General features: G+C 35.4%; 5 protein-coding genes across 7 annotated transcripts in view; 1 reads left to right on the top strand and 4 right to left on the bottom strand.

Moving 5' to 3' along the window:
- LOC111994509 (uncharacterized) overlaps positions 1–680 on the bottom strand; it is a 15,679-nt gene extending 14,999 nt beyond the window's left edge. The window contains exon 1 of the mRNA XM_065759880.1: positions 164–680. Coding sequence (XP_065615952.1) covers positions 164–576 — 413 coding nt within the window. The 5' untranslated portion in view covers positions 577–680. The remainder of the gene's footprint in view (positions 1–163) is intronic.
- A 2,500-nt stretch (positions 681–3,180) lies between these two features.
- LOC111994492 (pentatricopeptide repeat-containing protein At4g21190) lies at positions 3,181–6,574 on the bottom strand. Its single transcript, XM_024026380.2, has 6 exons — positions 6,403–6,574; positions 5,938–6,022; positions 5,614–5,712; positions 5,277–5,420; positions 4,969–5,181; positions 3,181–4,270 (listed from the first exon to the last, which is right to left on the bottom strand). The coding sequence occupies exons 2-6, from the start codon at positions 6,019–6,021 to the stop codon at positions 3,704–3,706; spliced, it is 1,107 nt and encodes a 368-aa protein (XP_023882148.2). The 5' UTR covers position 6,022; positions 6,403–6,574; the 3' UTR covers positions 3,181–3,703.
- A 282-nt stretch (positions 6,575–6,856) lies between these two features.
- LOC111994500 (uncharacterized protein At3g49140) lies at positions 6,857–12,634 on the top strand. The gene is made up of 11 exons (XM_024026390.2): positions 6,857–7,001; positions 7,117–7,210; positions 7,380–7,605; positions 8,370–8,472; positions 8,572–8,642; positions 9,374–9,532; positions 9,650–9,775; positions 10,032–10,373; positions 11,019–11,171; positions 11,506–11,601; positions 12,364–12,634. Exons 1-11 carry the CDS (start codon positions 6,929–6,931, stop codon positions 12,457–12,459), a joined length of 1,539 nt encoding a protein of 512 aa, XP_023882158.2. The 5' UTR covers positions 6,857–6,928; the 3' UTR covers positions 12,460–12,634.
- A 602-nt stretch (positions 12,635–13,236) lies between these two features.
- LOC111994504 (protein SAR DEFICIENT 4) overlaps positions 13,237–25,168 on the bottom strand; it is a 69,126-nt gene continuing 57,194 nt past the window's right edge. Inside the window, exon 2 of the mRNA XM_065759887.1 lies at positions 13,237–14,468. Coding sequence (XP_065615959.1) covers positions 13,350–14,393 — 1,044 coding nt within the window. The 5' untranslated portion in view covers positions 14,394–14,468 and the 3' untranslated portion in view covers positions 13,237–13,349. The remainder of the gene's footprint in view (positions 14,469–25,168) is intronic.
- On the bottom strand, positions 15,885–23,751 carry LOC111994508 (uncharacterized). Of its 3 annotated transcripts, XM_065759890.1 has the most exons (15): positions 23,615–23,751; positions 22,699–22,850; positions 22,379–22,548; positions 22,131–22,277; positions 21,973–22,024; positions 21,681–21,855; positions 20,466–20,548; positions 19,816–20,028; positions 19,092–19,208; positions 18,692–18,848; positions 17,968–18,075; positions 17,452–17,517; positions 17,274–17,360; positions 17,095–17,186; positions 15,885–16,329 (listed from the first exon to the last, which is right to left on the bottom strand). In XM_065759890.1, exons 1-15 carry the CDS (start codon positions 23,667–23,669, stop codon positions 16,234–16,236), a joined length of 1,770 nt encoding a protein of 589 aa, XP_065615962.1. In that variant the 5' UTR covers positions 23,670–23,751; the 3' UTR covers positions 15,885–16,233. The 3 variants fall into 3 exon arrangements, with proteins under 3 accessions (XP_065615962.1, XP_065615961.1, XP_065615963.1); XM_065759889.1 differs by having other exon boundaries at positions 17,095–17,360; positions 23,615–23,750; XM_065759891.1 differs by lacking the exon at positions 15,885–16,329 and having other exon boundaries at positions 17,170–17,286.

Here is a 25,168-nt window from a genome sequence, read left to right as displayed (position 1 = left end):
GTTGCAAGTAAACAAAAAGGATAAGATGTTTTATTTCAAGTAGCTATGCTAATGCACAATGTTATTTTAAATTGAGTGCAATTGGTCCTATGTTACACCAGCTTCTAATTTAGTAAATTAAAGCTTAACACCTATAATATTATATACTAAGAGAGGAGTGTACCTTTTGGAGATGAAAGGAATGTCGAAGTGGGTGGAGACGGCCATGAGGCCGGTCCCAGAAAGGTCACACATGCTAAAGACCTGGCCGACGAAGGCGGGCCCGCCGGCGGCCCTGCCGTTGGAGTTGAGGCTGGAAATTCTGACCGTTGATGGGAAGGTGGAGGAGGTGCCGGAGTCGGCAGATTGGACGGCGTTGACGGCGGAGGATTTTGAATTGGAATTGGAAATTGAGTCTGAGGAGTCGAAGTGTAAGGAGTGCATAGGGATAGGGAGGACCAAAGGGACGCAGATTTTGGTGGTGGTTAGGGAGGAGGAGGAGGAGGGGGACGACGTCGTTTTGGGGGTGAAGATGGAGAGGAGATTGGATGTGGCGGAGTGGAGAAAGTGGGATATGGGCTCGGTTGGGGAAGCCATGGGTTTTGGGATTTTGGGCGTGTCTGTCTATGACTCTCATCTATTGTGTTCTGTTCTTTCTTCAATCAGGTTTTGGATTTTTTTTTTTTTTTTTTTTTTTTTTTTTTTTTTTTTTTCAGAGCTCTAGGTGGTGCAGTAGCAACCAGCAAGTGGGTCTGTGCCTGTGGTGAGAGAGTGACCCGTCGTTTTAATTCAATTTTTAAAGCAATCCTATCCTACTTGGTATTAAAACTTTTTGTCCTTTCTCGACATGGTTTAGGAAAACGAGTAAAAAATAAAATAAAAATAAAAGAGCACCCAATGCTCTTGCAGTATTTCTTTGGCACCGGTCGGTTTCCCTTATTTATCTATTTATTTTTGATAAATTCAATAATTGCAATAAGAGAAAATCACATGTTCCGTTGAATTACAAGCATCTTGACGGTTTTTTTTTAACTCTTGACTTTTTATTTTTAACCATAAAATTCTAGAATATCCCATTATTAGTATAATAAATACATTTTTTAATTCATCCTAAATATTATTTAGGGTTTGGAAAATCAAGAGTATGTGCCAAATGTGTGTTCTACTTTTATAGAAGAATCGAAGTGATTTGAATGGATCGAATTGGACCAAATGAAACAAAGTGCACAAAATTGAGAGAATAGGATTGAATGGAGTGAATAGGAACAAGGTGGACCAAAAAGGACCGACTAATAACAAATGAACCAAATAGGACTGAAGTGGTTGGAACAAATATAACCGAAGTGGACAGACTGGACCAAAGTGGACCTAATAGAAGCAATGTGGACTGAATAGGACCAAAATGGACAGAATGGACTAAATAGAGCAAAAGGGAGAAAAATGGACGACATACGACCAAGGTAGACCGAATGGCCTGAATAAGACTGAAGCGGATCAAAGTGGACAGAATGGACCATATAGGTCCAATATGGACTGATTAGGACCAAATATAACCAAAGTAGGTTATGGAGTGAATAGGGCCAAAGTGGACATAGTGGACTAAATAGGACCGAAATGGACAGAACAGGACTAATGTAGACTAAATAGAGCCAATGTGGACTGAATGGACTGAATTAGACCGAAGTGGACTGAATAGGACCAATGTGGACTGAATTAGCCAAAGACACTCATCAGTTAAATAACTCAAAATATGTATAACTGTCAAAAATCTGCTCATTTCAATCACACCAAGCCAGAGTTTTATTTACATAACTGTATACTCAAGCAGGAAATTAATAGTAAACCTACAATACTAGGTTTAAACTTTAAATTGTCTCATTTATTTACATAACCGTATACTCAGCAGGGAATAGTAAACCTTGTTGATTAGCATCTTGATATTAATGTCTCATTTTTTTCCCTGCCAGGATTAAACAATCTATAGAAATTGTCCACATTGTTTCTCAAAAGCAAGGGCTTAGAAAACCTTTTCAAGGCGTGATAAGCCCGGGAAATCAGTGGAAGAATTGTTCCAATCTATCAATGGAATTATCAAATCAAATATATTGGAAGCCTCACGTTTAAATTAACGGAACCAGTATGGTGGAGGCTTCAACAACATTTCACAATGTCCCATTAAAGTCAGCTCAAACTAACATAATATACACATGCCACTTGTGGAATCAAGTAGGGTAATCAAGTGTACTTCTTGTATGCACATGTAATCCTTTATGATGCAACACTGTTAAATATGGTTCCTAAGTCTTCTAAATTATTGCCATGTAACCCTCGTATCATAAAAATTATGATTATTTGTTCTTTTTAAGTTTTATGGTCAGCGTGTAATCTCAATTATGGCATAAGCTTTGCCAGTGTCAACAACATTCATCTGTTAGAACACTTGGGCAACTCTTATTTTTGGAGCAACCATGAGCCATACTTGACAATTTCGCGAAGACCGAGCACAAATGCAGCTTCCAATCCAATAGCCAACCCGTGGAACACGTTAGAACTTGCTTGAATCATATAACTCTCACAAATGCAACTCGACTGATATCAGCATAATTTCAATGACGAACTGAAATAGTGCATAAAGTGTGCAGTCTTAGAATTGATGACTCCCTCGGATATGATCTCTTGCTAGTAATTTTAAACAACTTTATTTGTGGTGGAATGTCAAAGAACCTAATATAAAATTTCCGCTTAATTGGTATTCAGTGGGCATATGGGAGGAGAAATTGGAAGAATGACAACCAATAATTGTTTCTCCATCAAGTTTTAAACTTAGATCAGCTCTTTGGCCTTCAGTTGTACATGTGGAAATTTAGTGCCATATGCAGGCAGGAATAGAGCCCATGCTGTGAGGTCTTTATTCTTTGGCCTCTATTTTTTTTTTGATAAGTTATTCTTTGGCCTCTATTTTGCACTTCGATTGTATTTTTGGGATATAATCTTTCAGTTGCCACTAGAGCTTGTTGACTTTTTCGTGAATGATGATCCTGAAACCTGTTTACTTTGTAGAACAGCTTCTCTGATTCTGTATTTTTAGTTTGTATAATATTTTTTAAGTTCTGCTTTCAGATGTTGAGATAACCAGTTCACGAGTAGAAAGTATGTCACAGTATGTTCAGGTATTTACAGATCAAAATGCCTTAGGAAGAATTTTTCACTAATCATGTCCATGCAATCTCATTAAGCCATTCTTTCTCGAAGTTGTTTCAGACATAAATGATGAATTTACACCCACATATAGGGGGGAATAAGCGAAGAAAGTGAGGGAAAAAATTTCCAAGCTTCTATGAGTACTTCCTACCACATCTTCTTTCAAAAAATTCCCAGAATAAAGCAACAAAAATTGTTTTGCAGTGGCCATAACAGTGTTATCTCCTCCAGATACACTCCAAGATTGGTCACCCAACAGGACAGAGAAAACAAAGACAACATAACATGCCTTTGGCTTCATCATTGCAACTATCCAGGAAGGCCTGGCAGCATAAATTCAATGTGTGCCAACACTATATCTTGGATTACACTCCAAGTGACATCACAACTTTCAGCTTTTCTAGCAGCCTTTTGTTCAGAAGAATAAAACAGAAACACCAGAAAGCTCTTAGCAACCTTAAGTCCCTAACAACTTGTAAGAAATGAGCATATCAACGAATATGAATGTCACACCTCTGGCTGGTCAAGAAGAAATGTTGGCTTCAATTTCGAGTTCTTCAGAATTTATTTCGGATTCCTCATAAAATTCATTTGGAGTCTGGTCAGTTTGCCTAATTACATCCTTGCTAGGATCATTAGCTTCAATATTGAGTTCATCTGAACTTGTGTCAGCTTCCTCCTGCATATCATTGGAAGTCTGGTAAGTCTCCTCATGCTTACCTGCATCTTTATTAGATCCATCAATTGGACTCTGGTCAGTATGCCTAATTACATCCTTGCTAGGATCATTAGCTTCAATATCGAGTTCATCTGAACTTGTGTCAGCTTCCTCATGCATATCATTGGAAGTCTGGTAAGTCTCCTCATGCTTACCTGCATCTTTATTAGAGCCATCAATTGCTCGAAGATCCTTAGCTCGAATTTTAACACGTTTTCCTTTGATGTATCGATATTCCCATTTTGGCGGGGGATATTTCTTCTTCAGTTTCTTGTATTTGTCCATCATACCCAGCTCCTTGAAGACATTCCCAACCATTGTAACAATTGGAACAGTTGGTCGGATACCAAGCTCTTCCATGTCAGCAAATATCTACGGTAGAAAATATGCATATTAGAATTCCAGATATTTAGAGTATCCAATTACAAACTACTCTTGTGTTATACACAAGAATTTCAGAATCAAAACAACAAAAGGAAAATGATGTTTGGTGCTGTTAAAACACTATATTGATGAGATACATATTAAAAAAAAAAAACACTATATTGATCAGTAATAGGAAATAAAACAAGAAGACTGAAATTGGCATAACAAATGCAGAGATGCAGTTAATTAGACTCAAAAAAGGAAGAAAAGGTAGCTTGCTGAATCAGCGATCATAGGATAATGTAATAGTTTTGACAAATTACTGATCAAATACAGTGAAAATACATACCTATTATCAAATAGTTTAGATGTTCCAATGGAAAAACTTCTTGATGAATAAGTATATAGACTTTTGAACTATGAAATCTAGCACTTGTACATGGAAAGAAAATTGTACACAAGTTTGGAGTTCATTTTCTAAGATTCATTTGACTATAAAGTTAAGTAAACATAAGGTGTTAACCTGAGAAAAAATTGGAAGATAGATCTTATAGGATTGACACTGATGACAATATGATCTTTGAATAGTGAATCCATACTCAAACTGTAAGCATGTCTATAATATGAAGGTTGTAACACATACCATATGATTGGAGCACATGATATAAAACAATGGATATTAAAAAGAGATGCCATAGCATTACCTCAAACATCTTCTCATGAATGCCCCTTTTATGGTAAATAGAAATCATTTTATCAAAGAAAACACGAGGTGTGCTGTCTAAGTTCTCTGTAAATATTTTTGTCCAAAGCTCTTCAACCTCATCAAGTCTCTCATCCTCTGCTAAGGCATTTAGTAATGTGAAATAGCTTCCCATTGTTCTTCCTTGTCCTTTGCTCAGCATCCACTTCGTCACCTACAACCCATATTTAATTGGCTTGATATAATAATCAGAAACCATTAGTGAGAAGAAGAAAGATTATACTGTTGAAATTAAAAAAAAAAAAATACCTGAATTATTCTCTTCCATTCTCTTTGATCCTCAAGAGTCTTCAATGCCTTCTTCACTGTAATTAATGGGAACTCTAGATCCCAGGCAATGAAGGAATCAAGAGCCCCATAAACTTCCTCTTTGACATTCGACAATTTATTAATCTACAGAGAAACATAGACCTATAACGACCGTCTCAAGAGAGCGAAATGGTACAATAAAGATATTTGTCCACAAAGTGTCCTTAAAATGCCGAAACAATTAGCACTGCCAAATGGGCAAGTCAACATTTTTCTATAGAACAAGCTCACATATGCTGTATAAACCAAATTAGGAAAAATAAAACGCAAAGCCTACACATTCAACGAGCTTCACAGACTTGGAAATAGTCCCAATTCTCTGTCTTGTTTTCCAAACTCGAGGATATCTTGGTCTTGGACCTTTTGCAGCACATACCTAAAAAAAAAAAATTCCCAACATTTTTGTATGTTAAAAATGATATTATCTAAGTTTGATTGCCAAAAAATAACTGATAGCATAAAAAAAAAAATTCCCATGTAAAATAGAGACTCAATTTGTATCACTAAAAGATTGCTATAGTCGGAAACATGTCATGAAGTTATACAGCTTCTTTTCAGATATAAACATAACATGATTGCAATTCTAATCGAAGAAACTTACCACGACACTGCTCGAAGTCCTGCCTATTTTAATGGATTCCGGTCTTTTAATTATGAATGGCGGAGAGTATGTCAATGTAAGCATCCTGATAAACCATTAAAAAAAAAAAAAGTATAATCCACAAGTTCAAAATGGACCAGCATAGTAGAAAAAGTTCACCAAAAGCCCATGTATTTTCTTGCTTTTCAAAGCTAAATTAAACCAAACAAAAACTTCGCTTTGAAAAGCAAGAAAATTTAAGCACAGATATATTCAAAAGCAATAAGATTGAAACCCAACAGTTTCGCTTGAATGAGAATCTCTCAATTCAAGAAAAGACCAATGTTCTCAGCTCCAGATAACAAATTATTTTGTAAAGCTTCGAAATTTAATCTATTTTCATATTTAATTTTTCTCCACAAAATATTTGAAAATTTTACACAAAGAGCCACACAGAGAGAGAGAGAGAGAGAGAGAGAGAGTTACCGGGTCGAAGTGGAGAAGAGCGAGTTGGTGGTTGAGAACTCGGAGAGAGGTGTGCGTTGCTTGAAGATATTTTCTTTGCCTCTGTAAAAAAATTTTCTCTCACTTTCTTCACATCCAAACAGAGAGAAATAATATCTTTTTCTTTTTTTTTTTGTCTCGCTGATAAAAGCGGTGCGTTTTGATGAATAGAGGATACCAAAACAATAACGGTATAATTCTCTGAGAGGCACAAAAAATAAGACAAGCACCACGCTACCACGGTGTACTCTAAGTAAAAGTACAGGTTTTTTTGGTCCTTTTGATAAATTTCCAAGGACAGTCAAGTAATTAAGTACATTTAAACTCTATCCTAACCACTAATATATTAAAACGTGTCTATTTGTAAAATTTTACACCTACTATCGCCGTAGAAAATCATTACCACATGCCTCATCCTCACAAAACAGTTCTTTGAGACTCAGACAACAATAACAAATGCTTGTGGATCTCTAACACTTCGATAGAAAGCGAAAAAAAGAGAACGACGATGATGATCGAATCAGCCATGGCCGTTCGATTCCCCGCCGGCGCGAATGTCTGCTCCTTCACCGCCTTACCCTGTAACTCTCTCTCTCTCACACTTTTTCTTGCATTTTCTCGGTTGCCAAACGGAGGATAGCGTATTGGTATTTGTATTTTTTTTTTTTTTTGAACAATTTGCTTTTTTAATTGTAGATTTTCGTTCAATGTGGAGCTCGGAGGATGTGAACGGAGTCCACGTCACCTCTTACCGGCTTTCTCACCCTGGCGGCGGTTTCGATTCTCCGTGGTAGTTAAGCTAAACTTGAATTTATAGAGCTTTTAGTATCTTTGAAGTTATTTTGAAACAATTTAGAATATAAGGAAGGAAATGAATGCATTTTCAAGTTTTCAACTAAGCTATTAGGAGTTGTAGATGTTAGAATGAAGTAGTAATGTGTGTTAGGATTGATACACAGGAATAGAAATCGACGATTAAGAGGTGGTTACATGACAAGAAGGAATGCTCTTGTAAAGAACAATAGAATTCGAGCAACTGCAGAGCATTTGGGCTCGACTCGGGACCCTAAAAAGCAGAATGGGGGGTCACAGTACCATCCGTATGAAGACATTGCTGAGTTGACACCGGAGAATCGTGGAGATGCCAGGCTTACAGCTGCAGAAAGTAGTAGGACAATTATTGAGGTATTACATCGCGATTACTTTGTTGATCAGCCGAAACAACTTTCAAAAAATGACTTCTAGTGCAAATATGTGTTGTTTTAACTATGTAGCCAATGAGCTCTGGCTCAATTAGTACTTCCTCTTGTTGCAAGAATGAGTAGACAGTGAGGTCGTGGATTAAAAACCCATTAGGTGTGTTTGTATATAGCATGAGCTCTTGCACTCTTCACTTTGTTGAGACCATTTAAGCTAGAGCTCTATAACTAGCATTCGTGTCAATGATGGTTGTGAAATTATTTTGGGCAGAAAGGTTTGCAAGTCACAAATCTGAAGGAGTAAGGGGTAGCTGATATAAATTTTTAGAAATAGAAATCCTGTCCCGATTCACCATAGATGTCAATCATCAATGATGTTCGGAATATCTATATAGAAAATCACGTAAGAGAAGGAAAATGATGATATCACAAGCACTTAACTAGGGAAGTTCTTTGCCAAAGTTCTGCTCTTTTGTTCTAGATTATCGTCCAGCTTTAAGCAATGTCCATCTTGAGGTGAGTTGTAATAGCAACTATTACCTTCCTCTTTTTTCTAGAGAAGGTTGGGTAAAAGAAGCAAAGAATTGGTAATAACTATTTATGGCCAAACATCTGAAGTAAGACTTTCATAGTATTTCTTGTGGTTGCATCCTGGTGTTCTGACAATTCTGGAATTTGAATTTCTGTTCTTTCTAATTTCCAGCCAGTGTTGCATAACTATTAATATTGCCCATAGTGTGTCACATTCAGGTAAACAGCAAAGCGACACTTACATTTTCCAGTATGATCAATGGCGAAGTTCATGAGAATATCATCTTGCCTGAGTTGCCTTACATTACTGATGAACATGGAAGTAAGCCAAGAATTTGTTGTTTTCCATTGACATAGTTACACATTATAATTGGGCTTGACATCCTCATCTTAAAACTGCCGATGTGCTCTGGTGTTTCAGATATCTACTTTCAAGTGAACAATGATGACAACAGTGCTTTCCAATCCCTAACTTCAGATAACAACTTTGTGGTATGGAATGTGTCCTGGAAAACGTGCATATATATTTGCATGAATATATGATTTGATACTAGTATGAAAATGGTTTTCCTATTATAGATGTAACAAGACTTACTATTGCAGATGCATGATTTTCTTAATTTTCCTTAGTTGCTCTCTTTCTCTCTCTGTCTCCCTATTTCTGTGTGTGCCTGTGTGTGCATGCGTTTGCATGTTTGAGTGCATGTGCATGTTTGTTGTGCATGCATTGACGTGTTTTGCTCACTCATTTGACAACACTGTTGACAATCTGTTGTACTCCTGTGCGCAATTAAGAACAGATATAACTTGTCCATTGTGTGCAATGAAGACTTAAAACCCAATAACTTGGGTTGGATATTTCTTATCATAATTGTGCCATCTAAATTATTTTGCTAGTTGAAATATAGATGATCATGTTTTTGTACATTCCTTTGACTATATATTGTTGACATCAATTGCCTCCTTTGGGGAGTTAATTCATTGGTCTTTGTTGCATATGGCCAAACATTTTGATGATACTCACAAATCTTGTCTACCATCTTAGGTTTACTCAACAATAGTCTCTTCTTCTTCTTTTTTCTTTTTTTTTTTAAAACTTCTTTTATCTTAAGTATTGCTATTGCACTTCACATTCCTCACCATATGATAAGAAACAATAGCTCAATTGAACATTTCTTGTTTAGAGCTTGTTCTGGGCTTATGTGTTTTAACATAAAATGCAGCAAGTCATTATAGGCTTGGATACTATGGAAATGCTCAGTGACATGGAGTTATCAGATCCATTAGAAATTGATTTTGGAATTGAGGAAATTGAAGATGAGGGTAGTGATATTGAAGATGAGGACGATGAGGATACTGTTGAAGATGAAGATTATGATACGGTCTGATTATATTCTTTTTTGCTTTGACATAATTGTTCACATTATGTTTAGCTTCTCAATTGTGATAATTTTAGCTCTCAAAAAATACTCCATCATATATTAGATTATTCTTTGCAGGACTGGGTTTCTGTTCATGATGATGAAGACGACCAGGATGATTCTGATGAGACACTTGCAGACTGGGCAAAGTTGGAGACCATGCGTTCTTCTCATCCAATGCATTTTGCCAGTAAGCTGACTGAGGTAACATTTCATTGTAAATTTTTTATTTGTGATGGGTTAATGTGCAAGTGCTCTGTAAGGATACAATTGAATTGAGTTCCCCACCCGTCCCCCCCCCCCTCCCCCCCCCCAAAAAAAAAATCACAGCTGATCAATATGCAGAATTGCTACACTGGGTTTTAGATACCCACTTTTAGTGTATATGAATCATAACGTTGCCATTTTAACATGGCCCATGGACATAGCTGGTCTTGTAAACTTATTTTTAATTGGTTAGGTTGCTTCAGATGATCCTATAGACTGGATGGAGGAGCCTTCAGCTAGTCTTGCTATCCAAGGCCTTCTAAGACCTGCCTTTATTGAAGAACAATCTGTCATTCAAAAACATCTATCTGACCATCAGTCCAGTAATGCTGACATAAATCAGGCTGGGAAAATTGTAGAAGACAAACCAGAAGATCTTGGTATGATTAATGGTTACAGAACTGAATCTGGATCATCTGAAGATGGTTCAAACCAGGCTGAGGAACCTGAGAAGGATGAAATCCCTGTGAATGGGACTACATTTTACAGGATGGAGATGATTAGAATTCAGCTGTTCTCCTCACATGGACAGCCGGTATGTTTAATGGGTTTTTAGGTGTGTTTTGACATTGTGTGGTTGCTGGTAAATTTCTTTATAGATTGAAACATGTCAATGATGTCATCCTTGACATGCATTGGAAAACACAATTTTTTTGATCTTGGTTACTTGTTTAAATACTTAGCAACAAATATAATTTGTGGTAGAATTATCATATTAAGCTTATTTAAGTAACTACTATTGCTAAGACCATTTTAATTAAAAGAATTTCAATAGTATACCTTAATTGAATAACATTTTTCTCCTCTGCAGTGCCTTAAATACACAATGTTTTGGTTTGTGGCCGCTCATACCCTAAAAACTAAAAAAGAAAAAGAAAAATAGTTTATTGATTGGGAGACATCTTTTCATTTGAACAAGTTGGCTTAAATTATCAATGTCTTCATGGTTTACTTATAAAAATACTAACAAGTGAGCATATGGAGATTAAAATAAAATTATTTAATCACGTATAAAAGACTTAAATAGGGATGCGTTTTATTTGTCAACTGTGAAATAGTAATTTCTGTAACATGAATGCATCATGACATGACAATTCATATGTTTTATGCACCTCTCTGTGCTTGTTAAAAATTCAAATTTTATTTTCAATAAAATTATTCTTTTGTTACTCCTCCACAGACTGTTGTTGAGGTAGAAGACTTTGTGAAAGCTCAACCTGATGCTATTGCACACTCAGCAGCCAAAATTATATCTCGTCTAAAAGCTGGTGGAGAAAAGACCATACAGGCCCTCAAATCTCTTTGTTGGAGATGTAAGGGTATTCAAGTGGAGGTAACTTATAAAAAAATTTGAAATTTGAGTTCCTGGGACATTTATATGTGGCCAAATGATCTGTGCAACTGGTCCATTTTTTAAGCACTTTAAAACACAATGGTATCCAAAATGTTGATTAGGTATGATAGGGAAAGGCCAATTGAATAGTTGGTTCACATTATTGAATCTGTTCATGATCATATGAGTGAGAGAAACAATAGTACCATGTGTGAAAAATCCTTTCTCCAGCCGCCTTTGACGCATATTTCATGTATGCTGCAATCTTATGTGTATGTGTTGAGGTTTTTTAGACGCTGCTGTAGATAATTACTCCTCATTGCAATCATTACAGGAGGCAGCACTTATTGGTGTAGATTCCCTTGGGTTTGACTTAAAGGTTTGTTCAGGAACACAAGTACAAACATTGCGGTTTGCATTTCATACACGGGTATGGCAGTTATCCTTCAACTAGAAGTTAAATCTTATATATATGTATGAATAAGTGTGTGTGTGTGTGTGTGTGTGTGTTTATGAATGTACATATCTGCGTATGTGCATTTTTTATTCATGCTAATCCTTTTCACCTCCAACCACCACCTTATCCTTGTCATTGAGGGCTTTTTGATGTCTGGTTCACTGAATCACAGTTTGAGTTCTTGAAATTTACTTATATATATATATATATAATTCTTGAAATTTCAGCCAGAATATAGTGCACTACCTTGTTCAATTGATCCTAAAGATATTTCAGAGTATTCAATCAAGATTGCATTATAGTGTTCTTCTAAATTTGTCAACGGTCCTTGAAGTAAATTGTTATCTTCTCCTTTTTTATGGAAGAGGAGGTAAAATGTTCAATCACTTAGTAGTGCGCTAGTTGTATTTAGCTATTAGTAAGTTAAAGGTATTCTTTCTTGTATTTTGTGAGTCAACTTGTTTAGGTGGACTGCAACAATAACCAGTCAAAATTCACACCCTTAGGATTGCTCTCATGTCTAACAACAATCCATGTCATATTCTTGCACTGTTGCCTCTGTCTATACATGGTCATATCTTTTTGGTTTAGTTGCGAATTCCTCCTATATATATATTTCTATCTTTCTTTTTTCCTTTTTTTTTATGAACTATCTTTGATGTACAAACATATCCTTGTTAGAAAGTAATCTTCTATTGCCAATAAGCCTTTGCCTTAACCAACTTATCTTTGCAGGCCCCTTCAGAGTACAGTGCTGAGAGACAGCTTAATGATCTACTATTCCCTAGGATCCACCACAAGCCACAAATGATGAAACAAACACCAAAATGAGTGCTAATATTGACAAATAGCATATTCCAGTTTAATTCTGGATGGTTGTTGTACTCTCTTGGTCAAGATTTTAATGGAAAAGGGTGACAGAAAAAGAAAAAATCCATAGACAGTCACCAGCTTATGTAATTGTTATTTGCAACTAACGTTATAAAAATTCAATTTTTTTTATCAAGCCTCTCTACTGTTACTCATCCATGCTCTATTACTCGGGCTCTTTAGTTTCTATGGGAGCATTATTGCTTGCTTTCTCATGAGCTTTACTAATTTCTGTCGTGTACTGTTCTATCATAACGCCCATCACATCAGTATTTTTCTTTTACCAATCGCAATTTGTCTCGCTAGAAAAAATTAGCCAAACATTATCCCAAGTTCAGAAATGTTGGATTTTGGAACTTACGGTTTGGGATAATCAGTAATTTACCAAAAGCTTCTTTGTTTGAAACTCTCTTCTCACTATAAATTTAGCCAAGTAATAATGAAGAGAGTTTGCAGATTGTAACATTGTTGAACAACTTATTTGAGTTGAACTTAAAACAGTGTGATAGAACCATCTCAGGAATCAAATGATAAAATAATATGACTTCATAAATTTTCTGTCTTTTCCTATAAGAACAGAATGAATGATCACCAAAGCATAATTTCAACCGAAATTTGCAAATGTCTCCCTAAAAGGTGCAAAATCGTGTATTGACTGTATTGTAGTTTACATGACTAAGTAGGGCATGGATTAATATCACAAAGACTTGTGGAAATGGTATAACATAGGCATAGAAATTAGACAGAATAGAACTGTTTAAATTATTGAAAAAACAAAATGCGAGAAAGACACATAGAAATGTTACAATTAACAAAATCAAAATGTACGAGAAAGAAAACAAATTGACAAGTTACTGCTTTCCAATATAAGTTTCATAAACCAATTGTGCTGCAAGAATGTCAACAATTGCAGAGCCAACAGACTTAAATACTGCTATCTCTTCTGAACTTCTTCTGCCAACCTTTTCTCCTTTAATCAACTCTACCAAATTTCCTCCAATATCTCCCTTTTCGATTACCCTTCTCTCAAAAGCACCCACCAATTCTCCAGCTTCCACCAATGCAGCCTCATTATCCACAAACACTCTTCCTCTCCTTATTGCTTCGTCGTCACACTCCATCATCGAGTGCTTGAAGGATCCAACCAAATCCAAATGCGCCCCTGCCTTCAACCTCTCGCCCTTCACAACTGGTGTTTCTGAATTCGTTGCACAGCTCACAATATCTCCCAATCCAACAATTTCCTCCAAACACTCGTTACTCTCAAAACACACCCCATCAAACCCAGCATTTTCACTCATTTCCTCGGCCAATTTTCTTGCCTTTTCTATTGTTCTGTTCCAAATGATCACCCTTCTCAAACTGGGTCTAGCCGAAAGATGTGCTTTGATCAAATGGGGTGCCATAGCACCAGCACCAATCATCACAAGCGTTTCACTGTCATTTCTAGCCAAAATCTTCGAGGCTAAGCCAGAGACACACGAGGTTCTATAAAGGGTCAACACAGTGCCATCCATGGAAGCCAAAGTTTGCCCATTCACAGAGCTGAAGAGCACGTAACTTGCGTGCACTCCCGGCAAGTTCAGCGTGGAGTTTTGAGGGAAATAGGTGACGAGCTTCACACCTACGTAGGGGAGAGAAGGGGATGAGGACCAAGAAGGCATGAGAAGGAGAGAGGAAGATTGTGAAACGGAGTAGCTTTGGCGAATTGGGGTTTGGAGGGAGGACGAGGCTGCAGGGAGAGATGATTGCAAGTGATCTATTAGAGTTTGGTGAGAAAGGATGGCGTGCAAAGACTCGGTGGAGATGAAGATGGGAATGGTGTTCGTGCTATTGGGATTTGTATCGTTTTTGTTGGGATTTTCATTGTTGAGTGGATTGGGTATGGAAGCCATTGATGAGAGCTGGGAAGGTTTTGGTTTGGGTAAGAGAGGAGGAACTTAATGAGGGAGACGAAGACGAAGACGAAGGCTAGGCCGTCTGTATTGTCATGTACAGAGGAGGGGATAAAAATATGAATTATATTTTAGACTTAGACTTTATATTTTAGAATTGGTTTGTTCTCAAAAAATAAAAACAAAGACTTTAGAATTGGTTTCAAATTAAACTTATATTTTTAGAAGTTTCAAATTAAACCCACATCTTTAAATACAATTCAATTCAAATAATAAATTCATTACATATGAAGTTGTTAATGGAATAATGAAGTCATGGACTCATGGTAAATGGGAATATGGTTTGAATTAAACATTTCTAAAACTTAGCAACCCAAAAAAAAAAAAAAAAAAAAATTAAACATTTCTAAGAGTATTAGAAGGCTTTAGGACCACATCAGAGATTCCAACAAGTTTAATTCTTAGAAGGCTTTAGGTTGAGTTGCCCAATTTATTTGTGTTGGGGGTTAGGAATATCCAATAACGAGAGGTCCTAAAGGTGGTGTTGCAGCTTCTAAAGGAGAGGACCATGAATCCTAGACTACTTCCCTTATAACTCTCCTTTGATCAAAGTGATTCAGTGAACGTGAACTTTCTTAGCAAAAGCCAAGCAAAATTTCGTTCTTCTTGAGATCTGTTTTTCCTTACCACTTTCGTGACACTCTCCCCTATTTTTCCCAACCCTCTAACCATTGATCTCTATTTATAGACTTTCCTTAGTGGGGTCGTCATGATGAAAAGGTGGTTTCCCATGTTGATAGGTCTCTCAATACTATATTCCTGACTAAATGAGACCTACTATTCATGACTAAAATGACTCTCTTGGAACTTGTACCAAGCGCCAATAATTGCTCGGCAAGCAGATTTTCTCAAGGTATTATCCCTTGACCTCAATATAGTAGAAGCTATTTCGTTAAGGCCGGGAGCTCGAACCAAGCCCATCTAGGGAGTGGGCTAGGTGCTTGGTTAGTAAGCAGCGCAAGATAGGCCCATTTAGGATACGCGTCATAAGCTCGATGCAGGCCGAATAGTCGTGGACCATACAACATCTATTGATTAATTATCAAATTATATCCCAAAATTTAAAAACAAGATCTTGTTTAAACCTATATCCTTAAGCTTATCCAAAAGAAGAAAGATTGTAGTAAAAGCTAAAAGACATGTATTTCCCAAGGGAAAAAATAAATAAATAAACAATATATTTAATATGGAACCTAATATAAGAATGGGGCCTCTTAGCCATTTTAGGACTTGAGCATGGACTTTGATTAGCTAAGTGCGATCTAACTTTGCTGGAGAATTGTCATTATCATCTGCATAACTAACCTTCTAACTTGTGGCATCAAATCAAAGACTCCATTCGACTTGAGCTTCCCTTCTTATGTATTAACGTTGCTGCAATCTGAACTAAAAGTATAAGAATGTTAGTTAAGCAAATGTTTAAAGATACCATTTTGTTCTCATAGCCAGTTGAAAATTTTTTATTTAAAAAAAATGTCTTCCAAATATACATATATATACAATCATTTCGCAAGAACCAATATAATTTCCAAATATTGACAATGTAAGTGGATTACATTTTTGCTTTTCCCCATAACAATCAGATTCCAAGAGAAATGATCTACAAACCAATTCTTCCATGCAAGATCACCAGATAGTAGAATACCAACGTGGCTTGCAGTTTAAATGGTAATGCAGCACTTGTTCTAGTTGAGTTGCCAGAAGCCGCTAAAATCTTTTGTTCAAGAGAGAATGCATCTGCATTGGTATACATGGCCAGAATGTTTATCAACCAACTGGCCTAACCTGCACAGTTGAAATGGTTCAATTCGGCCTGGGATGCAGTACTTTCTACAGCTACCCACCATTCCTCATCTTCATCATTAATTCTCTCCTCCTGGCAAGAAGAAAAATTGATAAGGTTACAAGAGAAAAAAGTGAAGATTGCATGGGTTCAATAGTTCAAATTCTTGCAAGCTTGAAGATGCATTATGCTTTGTGTCAGTTGTATTTCTGACAATTTCAAGGTCCTACCATCCAAGAGCATTTACTATTCAATGGTCTGGTTATTGGATGAGAAAAATATGCACTTCAAACCACAAATTCAAAAAACACTGCATTGATGCTGTTGAATGGGGATATGCACGATGCACCAATAATTTTGCCTTGAATAAACCATTTGTTTCTCAAAACATGCACATCCAGCCCAAACAAATAGCTGCACTCACTATTAACTAAATTTAAAACATGAAGCTCCTAGTTTTGGTAAGGGGAAGACAGGAAGGAGTGGGAATGGGAGTTATTTCCTTGAACTTCTAACACTAAGCACATTTTTTACTTCATCATTTTCATTTATCTCATGCTTAAATGGTTTGACCTTTTTTCTTTTTCTTTTTTTTTTGCTAAGTAACACAATCACTTGTGATCATGCATTTTGAACACATGACTACACTCTCCATCCTATTCTTATGGGAAGAGCAAGTGTCAGTTTAATCAAAACTCATTAACATACTACAGGCATAGCAATGGGTGGGGTCAGAGGTTCTACTACCGCAGTAAACCAAAAAAGAAAAACACACACTCTATAGCTGTTTTGACATGGAAGATGGCAGTAGGAAAGTGCAACAAATCTAATATGTATAAGCATCATAAATATACTAACCATGTTGCTAAGCTCTACTGTATTTTTCTTATTTTCAATATCATCTGCAACTCTTATGGCTTCAACCCACCAAGAATCTTTACTGCAGTTGTCTGTAATGTTTTCATCATTGTAAAGCAAAGCATGTTCCTCATCACTATCAACAAATTGATGGTTGAGGTTATTAACTCTTGACACACCATGATTAATTGTCTGATCAGAATCAAAGAAAACCAAAGGATCAGGAATGACATCGATCGGGATTGGTCTTAAGGGAGATCGGTAACCTGAAGCCATCAATACCCTTTGTTAAATGATCAATCATGCATTAAGAGGATATTGAAGTTGATAAATTTTAAGGAAAATACTCTTATGCACCTCTGCAGTCAGGATCATAACATTTCTGATAATAAACAGCCCTTCTTAAGTCAACAATGTACATCACTGAACCAATAAAACATTGATGCACATTAGTATCTATGCCTCAAACATTAGCTATAAGATTGAAAAACATGGAACAATATTTGTTTACTGCAAAAATAAATAAATAAAAATTCAAGTATTTTAGTGGCTAGAGTCGTATATCCGTGGCTTACTCCCCTGGGGTGGGTCCAAAGGGCCTTGCCTTGGTGAGGTTCCACGTCATAAAATAAATAAATAAATAAAAATAAAGGTATTCTTCTTGCAAGAAGATAATAAGTATGACCAAAAGAGCAAGAGCTTTGATGGGATGTGGATCCAAGTCAAGTACGGATATAAAAAGGGCTCTTCAAAACAAAGTGATATAAATAGGCCAAGAATCAATTGAGAAGAAAGGACAAAGAGTAAGGACAGTTTAATGATAGGTAGCAGATGCAGAAATTAAAATATATAAAAAAAAAAATTGAAAATTACCATGATTGCTTTTATGCTGTCTACCAATTCGCTCACAGTATCTATTTCTTGACATGCTGTAGACCATCAGTCCATATTCCGAGAACCAAAACCAGCTCCGTATTTTTCCTATAATTACATCACAATATCAACAAGGTGATAAACAAAATATAGAAGGCAGCATTATGTACATACATTGTTTTGTCACTGAGTTGTGAAGGCAAAATACAGGGAAAAAAGAAATTTTAATACATTGATTTTCTTTCAATCAATCAAAGGATAGACCGATCAAAAGCTGAATCAATTTATCCTCATTCTTTGTTCTTTATTTTTAATTTTTGGATAAGAAACCTCATTCCTTAAATGAAGCTGATAATACACAAAACTATAATTAAAATAAAAAATAAAAAAACTACTTGAATGACAGTAACTGCAGGAGTGAGACCATCTAAAAATTCTTAGGATTAAACGCAAAGAATCTTTCTGTTAAAAGGGTGAATTTAGCGAGAGATAAGACAGACTGAGTACTATTACTTGTGCAGACAGATATCTCAAGCAAATCCAAGTCTAAAAATATATCATATTGAATGAGAATCATCTCAAAGCCATGTATAAACTTATTAAAAAAGTTCCTGACCCAATCAAGCTTTAAGCAAGACAAATAAAATTCCGAATATTAAAATAAAAATCAAATGCTTTTACTTCATTGAAACTTGAAAGTATAGTATTAAACCAGCAGTAGCACCTGAGACATTGCCAATGGAGGCAATGAATTCTACAAATTTGTCTAGAGCTGGAAATGGTGACTTCCCCAGGAAGTATGTTGTTGTAAGATTACTTGTGCAAGCACTCAATGCAAATTCTTGAGGGGCACTGTAATAATTTCCAATATTATGATTCTCCTGCAGAAAGAAGGAATTCCTGTTGTAAAATAGATCTATTTTCAATACAAAATGTTCAAGCAACTACCTACTTCACAGACCAAAGATGGTTTATGCTTCATCTTCACAGTAGATTCAGACATGTAAAACCCATGAATTAAATAAATAAATAAAACAAAATAAAGAAAAACCTTAAAAGCATCATGAGACATATCTAACATTCTAGTGTATTTTGACAATGAAAGATGCAGAGTCCAAAACTACCTCAGTATCAAAGAGCAGGGTTTTGACACAATCTAACTCCATTTTGCAGACTAAAAGCTTCTCGCAATCAGCATCCATATTGCAGATCAATGATGCCATGAACATCTCTTCCTCACACTGTTCTTTCATGACATAAAAGATTAATTACCACACGCTAACAGTCAATGAATAAGGCATACCAAAAAACCACTCAAAAGACAGGTATGTTTATTATAATAATGGATATTATTTTAAGGATTCACTTGGTGATACATGATCCTATACATCAAGTGTTCATCCAAATCTTCCTAGCAATGAACTTAGCTACAGCACATGATATTTTAAAATTTAAAGGAATAAGCACAGATAAATTTTTGACCAATACCAGTATGAGTGATATAAGTATTAAACTTATCTTGCTTACTAGTCACAAACAAACCTGAACCTACATAAAATTAATGAAGCCAAGCCATGAAAGAGAAACCTTTTTTTTCCTTTTTGAGTACCGTAAGAGTGCATAATAGAACTAGATGCCACTCACATGCAGAGTAACAGAACTTTTTTCTTAGAGAAAAGCTAACGTACATTATTGTTAATGAGAGGAAGCATCTGAATAGCTCCTGCATTGCTTTATATATATATATATATATATAACAATAATAATAAATAATGCAATGGGAGAATAATATTGCTTACTTTGAGATTATACATTCAAAAATTGTTCTTCAGTAAGAAGATATCATACCATGTCCTTACATTTGAATCGCCCCATAGGTAAAAGAACAGAATTCTTCCCTGCCTTTGATGATAGAGCTAAACGAAAGCAACGATTTCTAGAATAGACAGCAGTGTCCACGAAAAGTTGGCTTGATGGTTCGGTGGATGTTGAATCTTTCCTCACAAAAAATTTCTCAAATCTTTCATCACTCTTCCTTGCACTTAAAATCCGAGAGCATATCTGATAATATGTCATCATATAGTGACAAGAAATGATATTTCTACAAAAAGAGAACAAAAGATTCTAGTAACTCAAGCAGATTCTATTCTAGCGGGCTAACAAAAAAGAGGTGGTGGTATTTTGAATCACGGGGATATATAACTCTCCACCCACCCACCCACCCATATGTGGGTGGAGCTGGAGTGTTATATATGCTCATGATATACAAAGTAAAAAGTCAAAAAAGAGACTTCATGATAAAGACATCATAACTAAATTATATATTAACTTTATATTTCCTAGGTTAATTAAAATTAATAGTTAATATTGAAAGATGCAACAAAAATTTATAATTTTAACAAGAATATATACTTAACTTCATCTTTAATTAGCAACAAAAATAACGCATCTCAATCACTGTTAGATAAAATGTTGATATGCTTCTCATGGAGGCGTACCTCAGCAACAAATGCGCCTGCATGTGAGTTGTCCTTGAAAGCAGTCTTTGGTATGCGAATAATTAAATGGCGAGAGAACTTTTCTGCACACAAGAATCTTAACTATCATCTACAAACTTCATGATAAATTAAATGCAATACAGAATACTTTACATCTTATAAATAATCAAAGACCTATGTGAGACACATTGACCATACAACTATAACTTTTCATTGGAAAATTGCGCTCTCTCTCTCTCTCTCTCTCTCTCACACACACACACACACACACACATGAACACACATGCACAGGGCAAGGAATGGACTAGACACCTGGTGGCCCAAGCCATTCACTTTTTGCTTAATATATGCTAACTCCAAAAACATATGGATGTGTTTGTTTGGTTCTTCAACAACTTAAAACTTGCTGCAGTAAACAGATTAATAATTATAACAGGTGAGGAAGAAATCACAGGCTGAATACTACCAATTTTTAAAACTTTATATGTAGGGGGAAAAAAATGTTGTTTTTAACACCCTAGATGTAAGGGAAAAGAAGCGATGTTTTAACATCATGGGTAACCACTAGGATCTACACCTGCAACTTATTCAGTAGTTTAATGTCAATTTCAAGTCTCTTCCATGGTTGATACTGGTTCAATAAAGAAGGAAACACGCTCTAAGACTTTCAAGATAGAAATGCATCCAACTTATAAAGAGCATTGATGTTCAACAGCAAAATTTCCTCACATAAACAAATCATGAAAAAAAAACCAACTGTGACTGTTGTTCAGAAAAAGGAAAACAATATTAGCACTCACAAAATATTCTTGCAAAACATATGGCATATATTGGCTTTGTCAAGGATAATCATAAAACAACAATGCAAAATTTTGTCAAAATTTATATTCTACCATATCTTTATTAATTAAATGACTCCAATTAGACCAAAAATATTGTTCTCATCATATCCCAATTAAAACGAAAACAAATAATTCAGAACTCAACCCAAATTTATATCTCAATTCAGAATGAGAGCTTGATTTAGAAATTGTATCAATCAAAATGACGAAGAAGAAAGGATAACTAGTTTGTGAGCGATTCAGAAATTGTATCAATCAAAATGAATCAGATTAAATTGTAAATTATAATGTTACTGACTAAATTTCATAATCTACATCAATGGACATCACACAAAGACAATTAGGGACTTTAGCATGTGCTAGACAAACATACCTTCAGTGGAGGAATCGAGCTCTACTATCCATTCCAGGTTTCCTTGAATGGAGTATTTATCAAGTAAGGCTTCAAAAATGACTGATATCAGGAGATCAACCATTTCATCTCCATTGTTTTCTGCATTCACTCTCTTACTGAACTCTAAATCAAAGTAAAGGTGGCATGGTAAACCCTAGAAGAAGAATAGGTTACAAACTTTTGGACATGACAGAAAATTTACTCACAAATTCTCACACTTTTTTTTTTTTTGATAAGTAAAGTACCACACTATTTCTCATAGGGTTGTTACCTCCTGAATCACTTCATAATGATGACGGAATTTGGAATCCATATTTTTGTACCTGAAATTGAGCAAAACAGCAGTAGAAACACATTGAGAAGGAAAGAACCTCAAATAGTTACTAGGTGCAAATAATTATGGGGGGAAACAAAAATAGTAAAGACAACCTTTGCCAGAACTCCTTATATGTAGAGACAAGGAACCTTCGTTGTCCAGAAAAGTGATCTTGATAACTAAAAACCCGAACCTGCATGTGCCCTTTGGCAAACTTCATTGCTTCATCCTGCCTAGGAAATGTAGCCCATATTTCCTTCCTTAAAAACAAAGGACCAGGGTCAAGTCATAGGGTAAGAAACTAAAAATTATAGTATAAGAAAGGCACCAATTGAAGGGAAGAATAGGATTGCACAAATACCTCGTGCTCAATTTATTTTGTTCACTCAGATCAACACGTATTTGATGTAATAATTGCAACAAACTGGATGGTCTCTTTGGGGGCACACCATTTGGAGACCCATAGAATACAATAGGAGAGAACTGCTTCCCAGGATTATTTTTGTTGGTTTTAACTGTTGCTGTATCAAACTGAAGCAATAAACAAATAAATATATAATTTAGTGATCTGAGCAGTAGAACAAACATCAGAGCATTTGTTTTCAACAAACCAGTACAAAAGGACTGCACTTTCAGAATTCACCATTAAAGCATGAAATGAAAGCAATGCATAGTACATACTTTCTCAATGGAGAGCTGTACATCTTTTGCTTTTTTTGGTCTTTGTCCAGCTGATCCTGAAGATGGAATGCCAGGAGATGTAGAGACCTCTTGTGTTGAACTCCCATGCTTCAATTTGTTCTTTCTTCTTTTTCTTTCTCTAAAAGCAGATTCTGAAACAGAAGTACCAACAAATTCTCACAATCATGAGAACAAGTCACATAAGGAAATAATTGTCATGAAATCGCAGAAACTGAAATCCCTAAGGGCCCATTTGAATTGAGAGGGAGTGGAGGAGAATAGAGTAGAGTTGGCCAGAAATTAGCCTATTACTGGCCAAATTTACTCTACTCTAATTTCTGGCCAACTCTACTCTACTCTCACTTCCTCTCCCTCAATTCAAACGGACCATAAAGGTATTGAATTTTAGACAAAATAGTAAAGTTCAAACAGCAGCACGCATTAAGACAACACAGCCGTGAAAATTCCAAAAGGTGCAAGGACTGGACACAAAATTTGAGTGCTTCTGGTAACTACAACCCTCTTTCATTCCCAACTCATATAAATCAAATTAACAATACATATCAAGTATCAACCAACTCAATTCAGTACATATGGCTAATCATAACATACTAATACGAACGTCCTATGTACATACATAAATAAATACACACCCACGAGCACGCACACACACATATATAATGCCCAATTGACACCAACATAGAGAAATCAAATATAATGAACTTTATCACCGCTAATTAAAATCAATGTCCTTCAACCCTAAACCCCCTAATCTAAAATTGTAAGTAAACAGAGAAAACAACAAAATAAAACTAACTTAACGCACTGTTTGGATGGCGAGAAAGTGTAGGAAAACGATAAATGTGTAAATTTGTTATGTTTTCTCAGACGAGAGAGAGAGAGAGAGAGAGCTTACGGGGAGGAGAGACGCCGCACTTGAAGCACTCGAACAATCGATCAACGTCGTCCATGCTCTTAGCTGATATTTTCTCTTTTTCCCGAATGAGTGCTTTTTGCCTTCTTTCTTTCTTTTTTTTTTTTTTTTTTTTTTTCTTTTTTTTTTTTTCAGCTTTTTTGCCTTCTTTCAGAAAGCGGGAATTTGACTTTTTGAAATGTTTTTGAAACATATCACGAGAAAGTTGGTTGTCTATACCACGAGAAAGTTTGGACACCAATAAATCCTTAGTAAATATCTGAGTGTTTTTCATAATCTCAAAATGGTGAGATCACTCATTTTCATCTCGGAATGTGGGGTGAATTGCATGAAATTTGCTCCACCCTTCCAGCTAAATCCATACGTCTCTCACAATGTTAGTGACATTTAACAAGTAAACCCACTCTAAACTTTTTATAAAAGGCACCAAGCCTCATCCAACGAAGGTACGTTTTCACTATTTATCCACTCATTATCCTTGTATTCTAAAGAGAAAACTGATTTAACCATCAGAGTGTTCTTGACTGGTTCACTCCGATCACCCCTGACAGTTTCTTTCTTTCTCTTTAGGTCATCCAACCATCGTGGAAGTTTGGAACATTCGACCTACTGGTTTTCATGTATCATCATATATATAATAGTTTTTTACTTTTTTTTGAAAACCATTCATTTTAATTTTAATTTAAATATTAAAAAAAAAAACTCTGATTTGAAGTTTCATTCATAAAATAAGGTCATATCCAACAATCGTCATCATTATTCTTAAAGTATACGTGTGTGTGTGTATTCAACATGCCTGCTATAAATAAACACTTTGTTAAAAGTTTTGTAATTCAACTTGTTGATATTTCTTGATATTTTCAACGAGACATTCATTGTTCAAATTTCCACTACTCAATTATCAATTTATTAAAAAAAAAAAACTAAGAATCTATTTAGATACCGCTTATTTTGCTGAAACTAAAAATTTAATATTGAAAGTACTATAGACAAAGGCAAAAGTTAGTTGAAATAGTACAGCCGAACCTATGAATAATACCAAAAAGTGTAATGGGGCTCATAAATAGTAGCAAAAATAAGCTGAATAGTAAAGTAATTTTAATTTTTCATTAGTATCCAAACACACACTAAGTGCCCTTTTGGGATTCACTCAACCAACTTTTTTTTTTCTACTACTTGCAAGTCTCACCAAAGTCACCTATTTATTTTATTTAACCTTTACATTTTATTACAATACTTTCAACAAAAAACTAAATAAACTATTCTCAAATAAACACTAACACACACTTTAAAAATCATGAGTTGATACTATACGTACTCGGGCTCAACTAATCAAAACTATGTTATATAATATGTTCAATATTCTTCCAAAGTGTTTTCACATAAAAAATTAATTAATTAAATTAATCATATAGATAGCCAATTGTAGTATGGTAGCATTCAAATCCTGAAGTCTTAAATTTCTAATTTTGGATTCTAAATAGTATAAAAAGATCTTTTATTTGGGTTTGGGAAGTCTTCACCAACCACAAAATT

This window comes from Quercus suber, unplaced genomic scaffold (genome assembly GCF_002906115.3).
Source record: "Quercus suber isolate HL8 unplaced genomic scaffold, Cork oak 2.0 scaffold_345, whole genome shotgun sequence".
NCBI lineage: Eukaryota > Viridiplantae > Streptophyta > Magnoliopsida > Fagales > Fagaceae > Quercus > Quercus suber.
This window is presented reverse-complemented; position numbering and strand designations above follow the sequence as displayed.

Excerpts from the sequence above, each read along its gene's own strand:
- LOC111994492 (XM_024026380.2), bottom strand. The coding sequence starts at position 6,021 with ATGCTTACATTGACATACTCTCCGCCATTCATAATTAAAAGACCGGAA. Across the intron at positions 5,713-5,937 it reads GGACTTCGAGCAGTGTCGTG|GTATGTGCTGCAAAAGGTCC; the intron begins GTAAGTTTCTTC and ends TTTTTTTTTTAG. Across the intron at positions 4,271-4,968 it reads TTCATGAGAAGATGTTTGAG|ATATTTGCTGACATGGAAGA; the intron begins GTAATGCTATGG and ends TTTCTACCGTAG.
- LOC111994500 (XM_024026390.2), top strand. The coding sequence starts at position 6,929 with ATGATGATCGAATCAGCCATGGCCGTTCGATTCCCCGCCGGCGCGAAT. Across the intron at positions 8,643-9,373 it reads CTTCAGATAACAACTTTGTG|CAAGTCATTATAGGCTTGGA; the intron begins GTATGGAATGTG and ends CATAAAATGCAG. Across the intron at positions 9,776-10,031 it reads TTGCCAGTAAGCTGACTGAG|GTTGCTTCAGATGATCCTAT; the intron begins GTAACATTTCAT and ends TTAATTGGTTAG.
- LOC111994508 (XM_065759889.1), bottom strand. The coding sequence starts at position 23,669 with ATGGACGACGTTGATCGATTGTTCGAGTGCTTCAAGTGCGGCGTCTCT. Across the intron at positions 22,025-22,130 it reads TATAAGGAGTTCTGGCAAAG|GTACAAAAATATGGATTCCA; the intron begins GTTGTCTTTACT and ends GCTCAATTTCAG. Across the intron at positions 17,518-17,967 it reads ACAGCATAAAAGCAATCATG|TGATGTACATTGTTGACTTA; the intron begins GTAATTTTCAAT and ends TTATTGGTTCAG.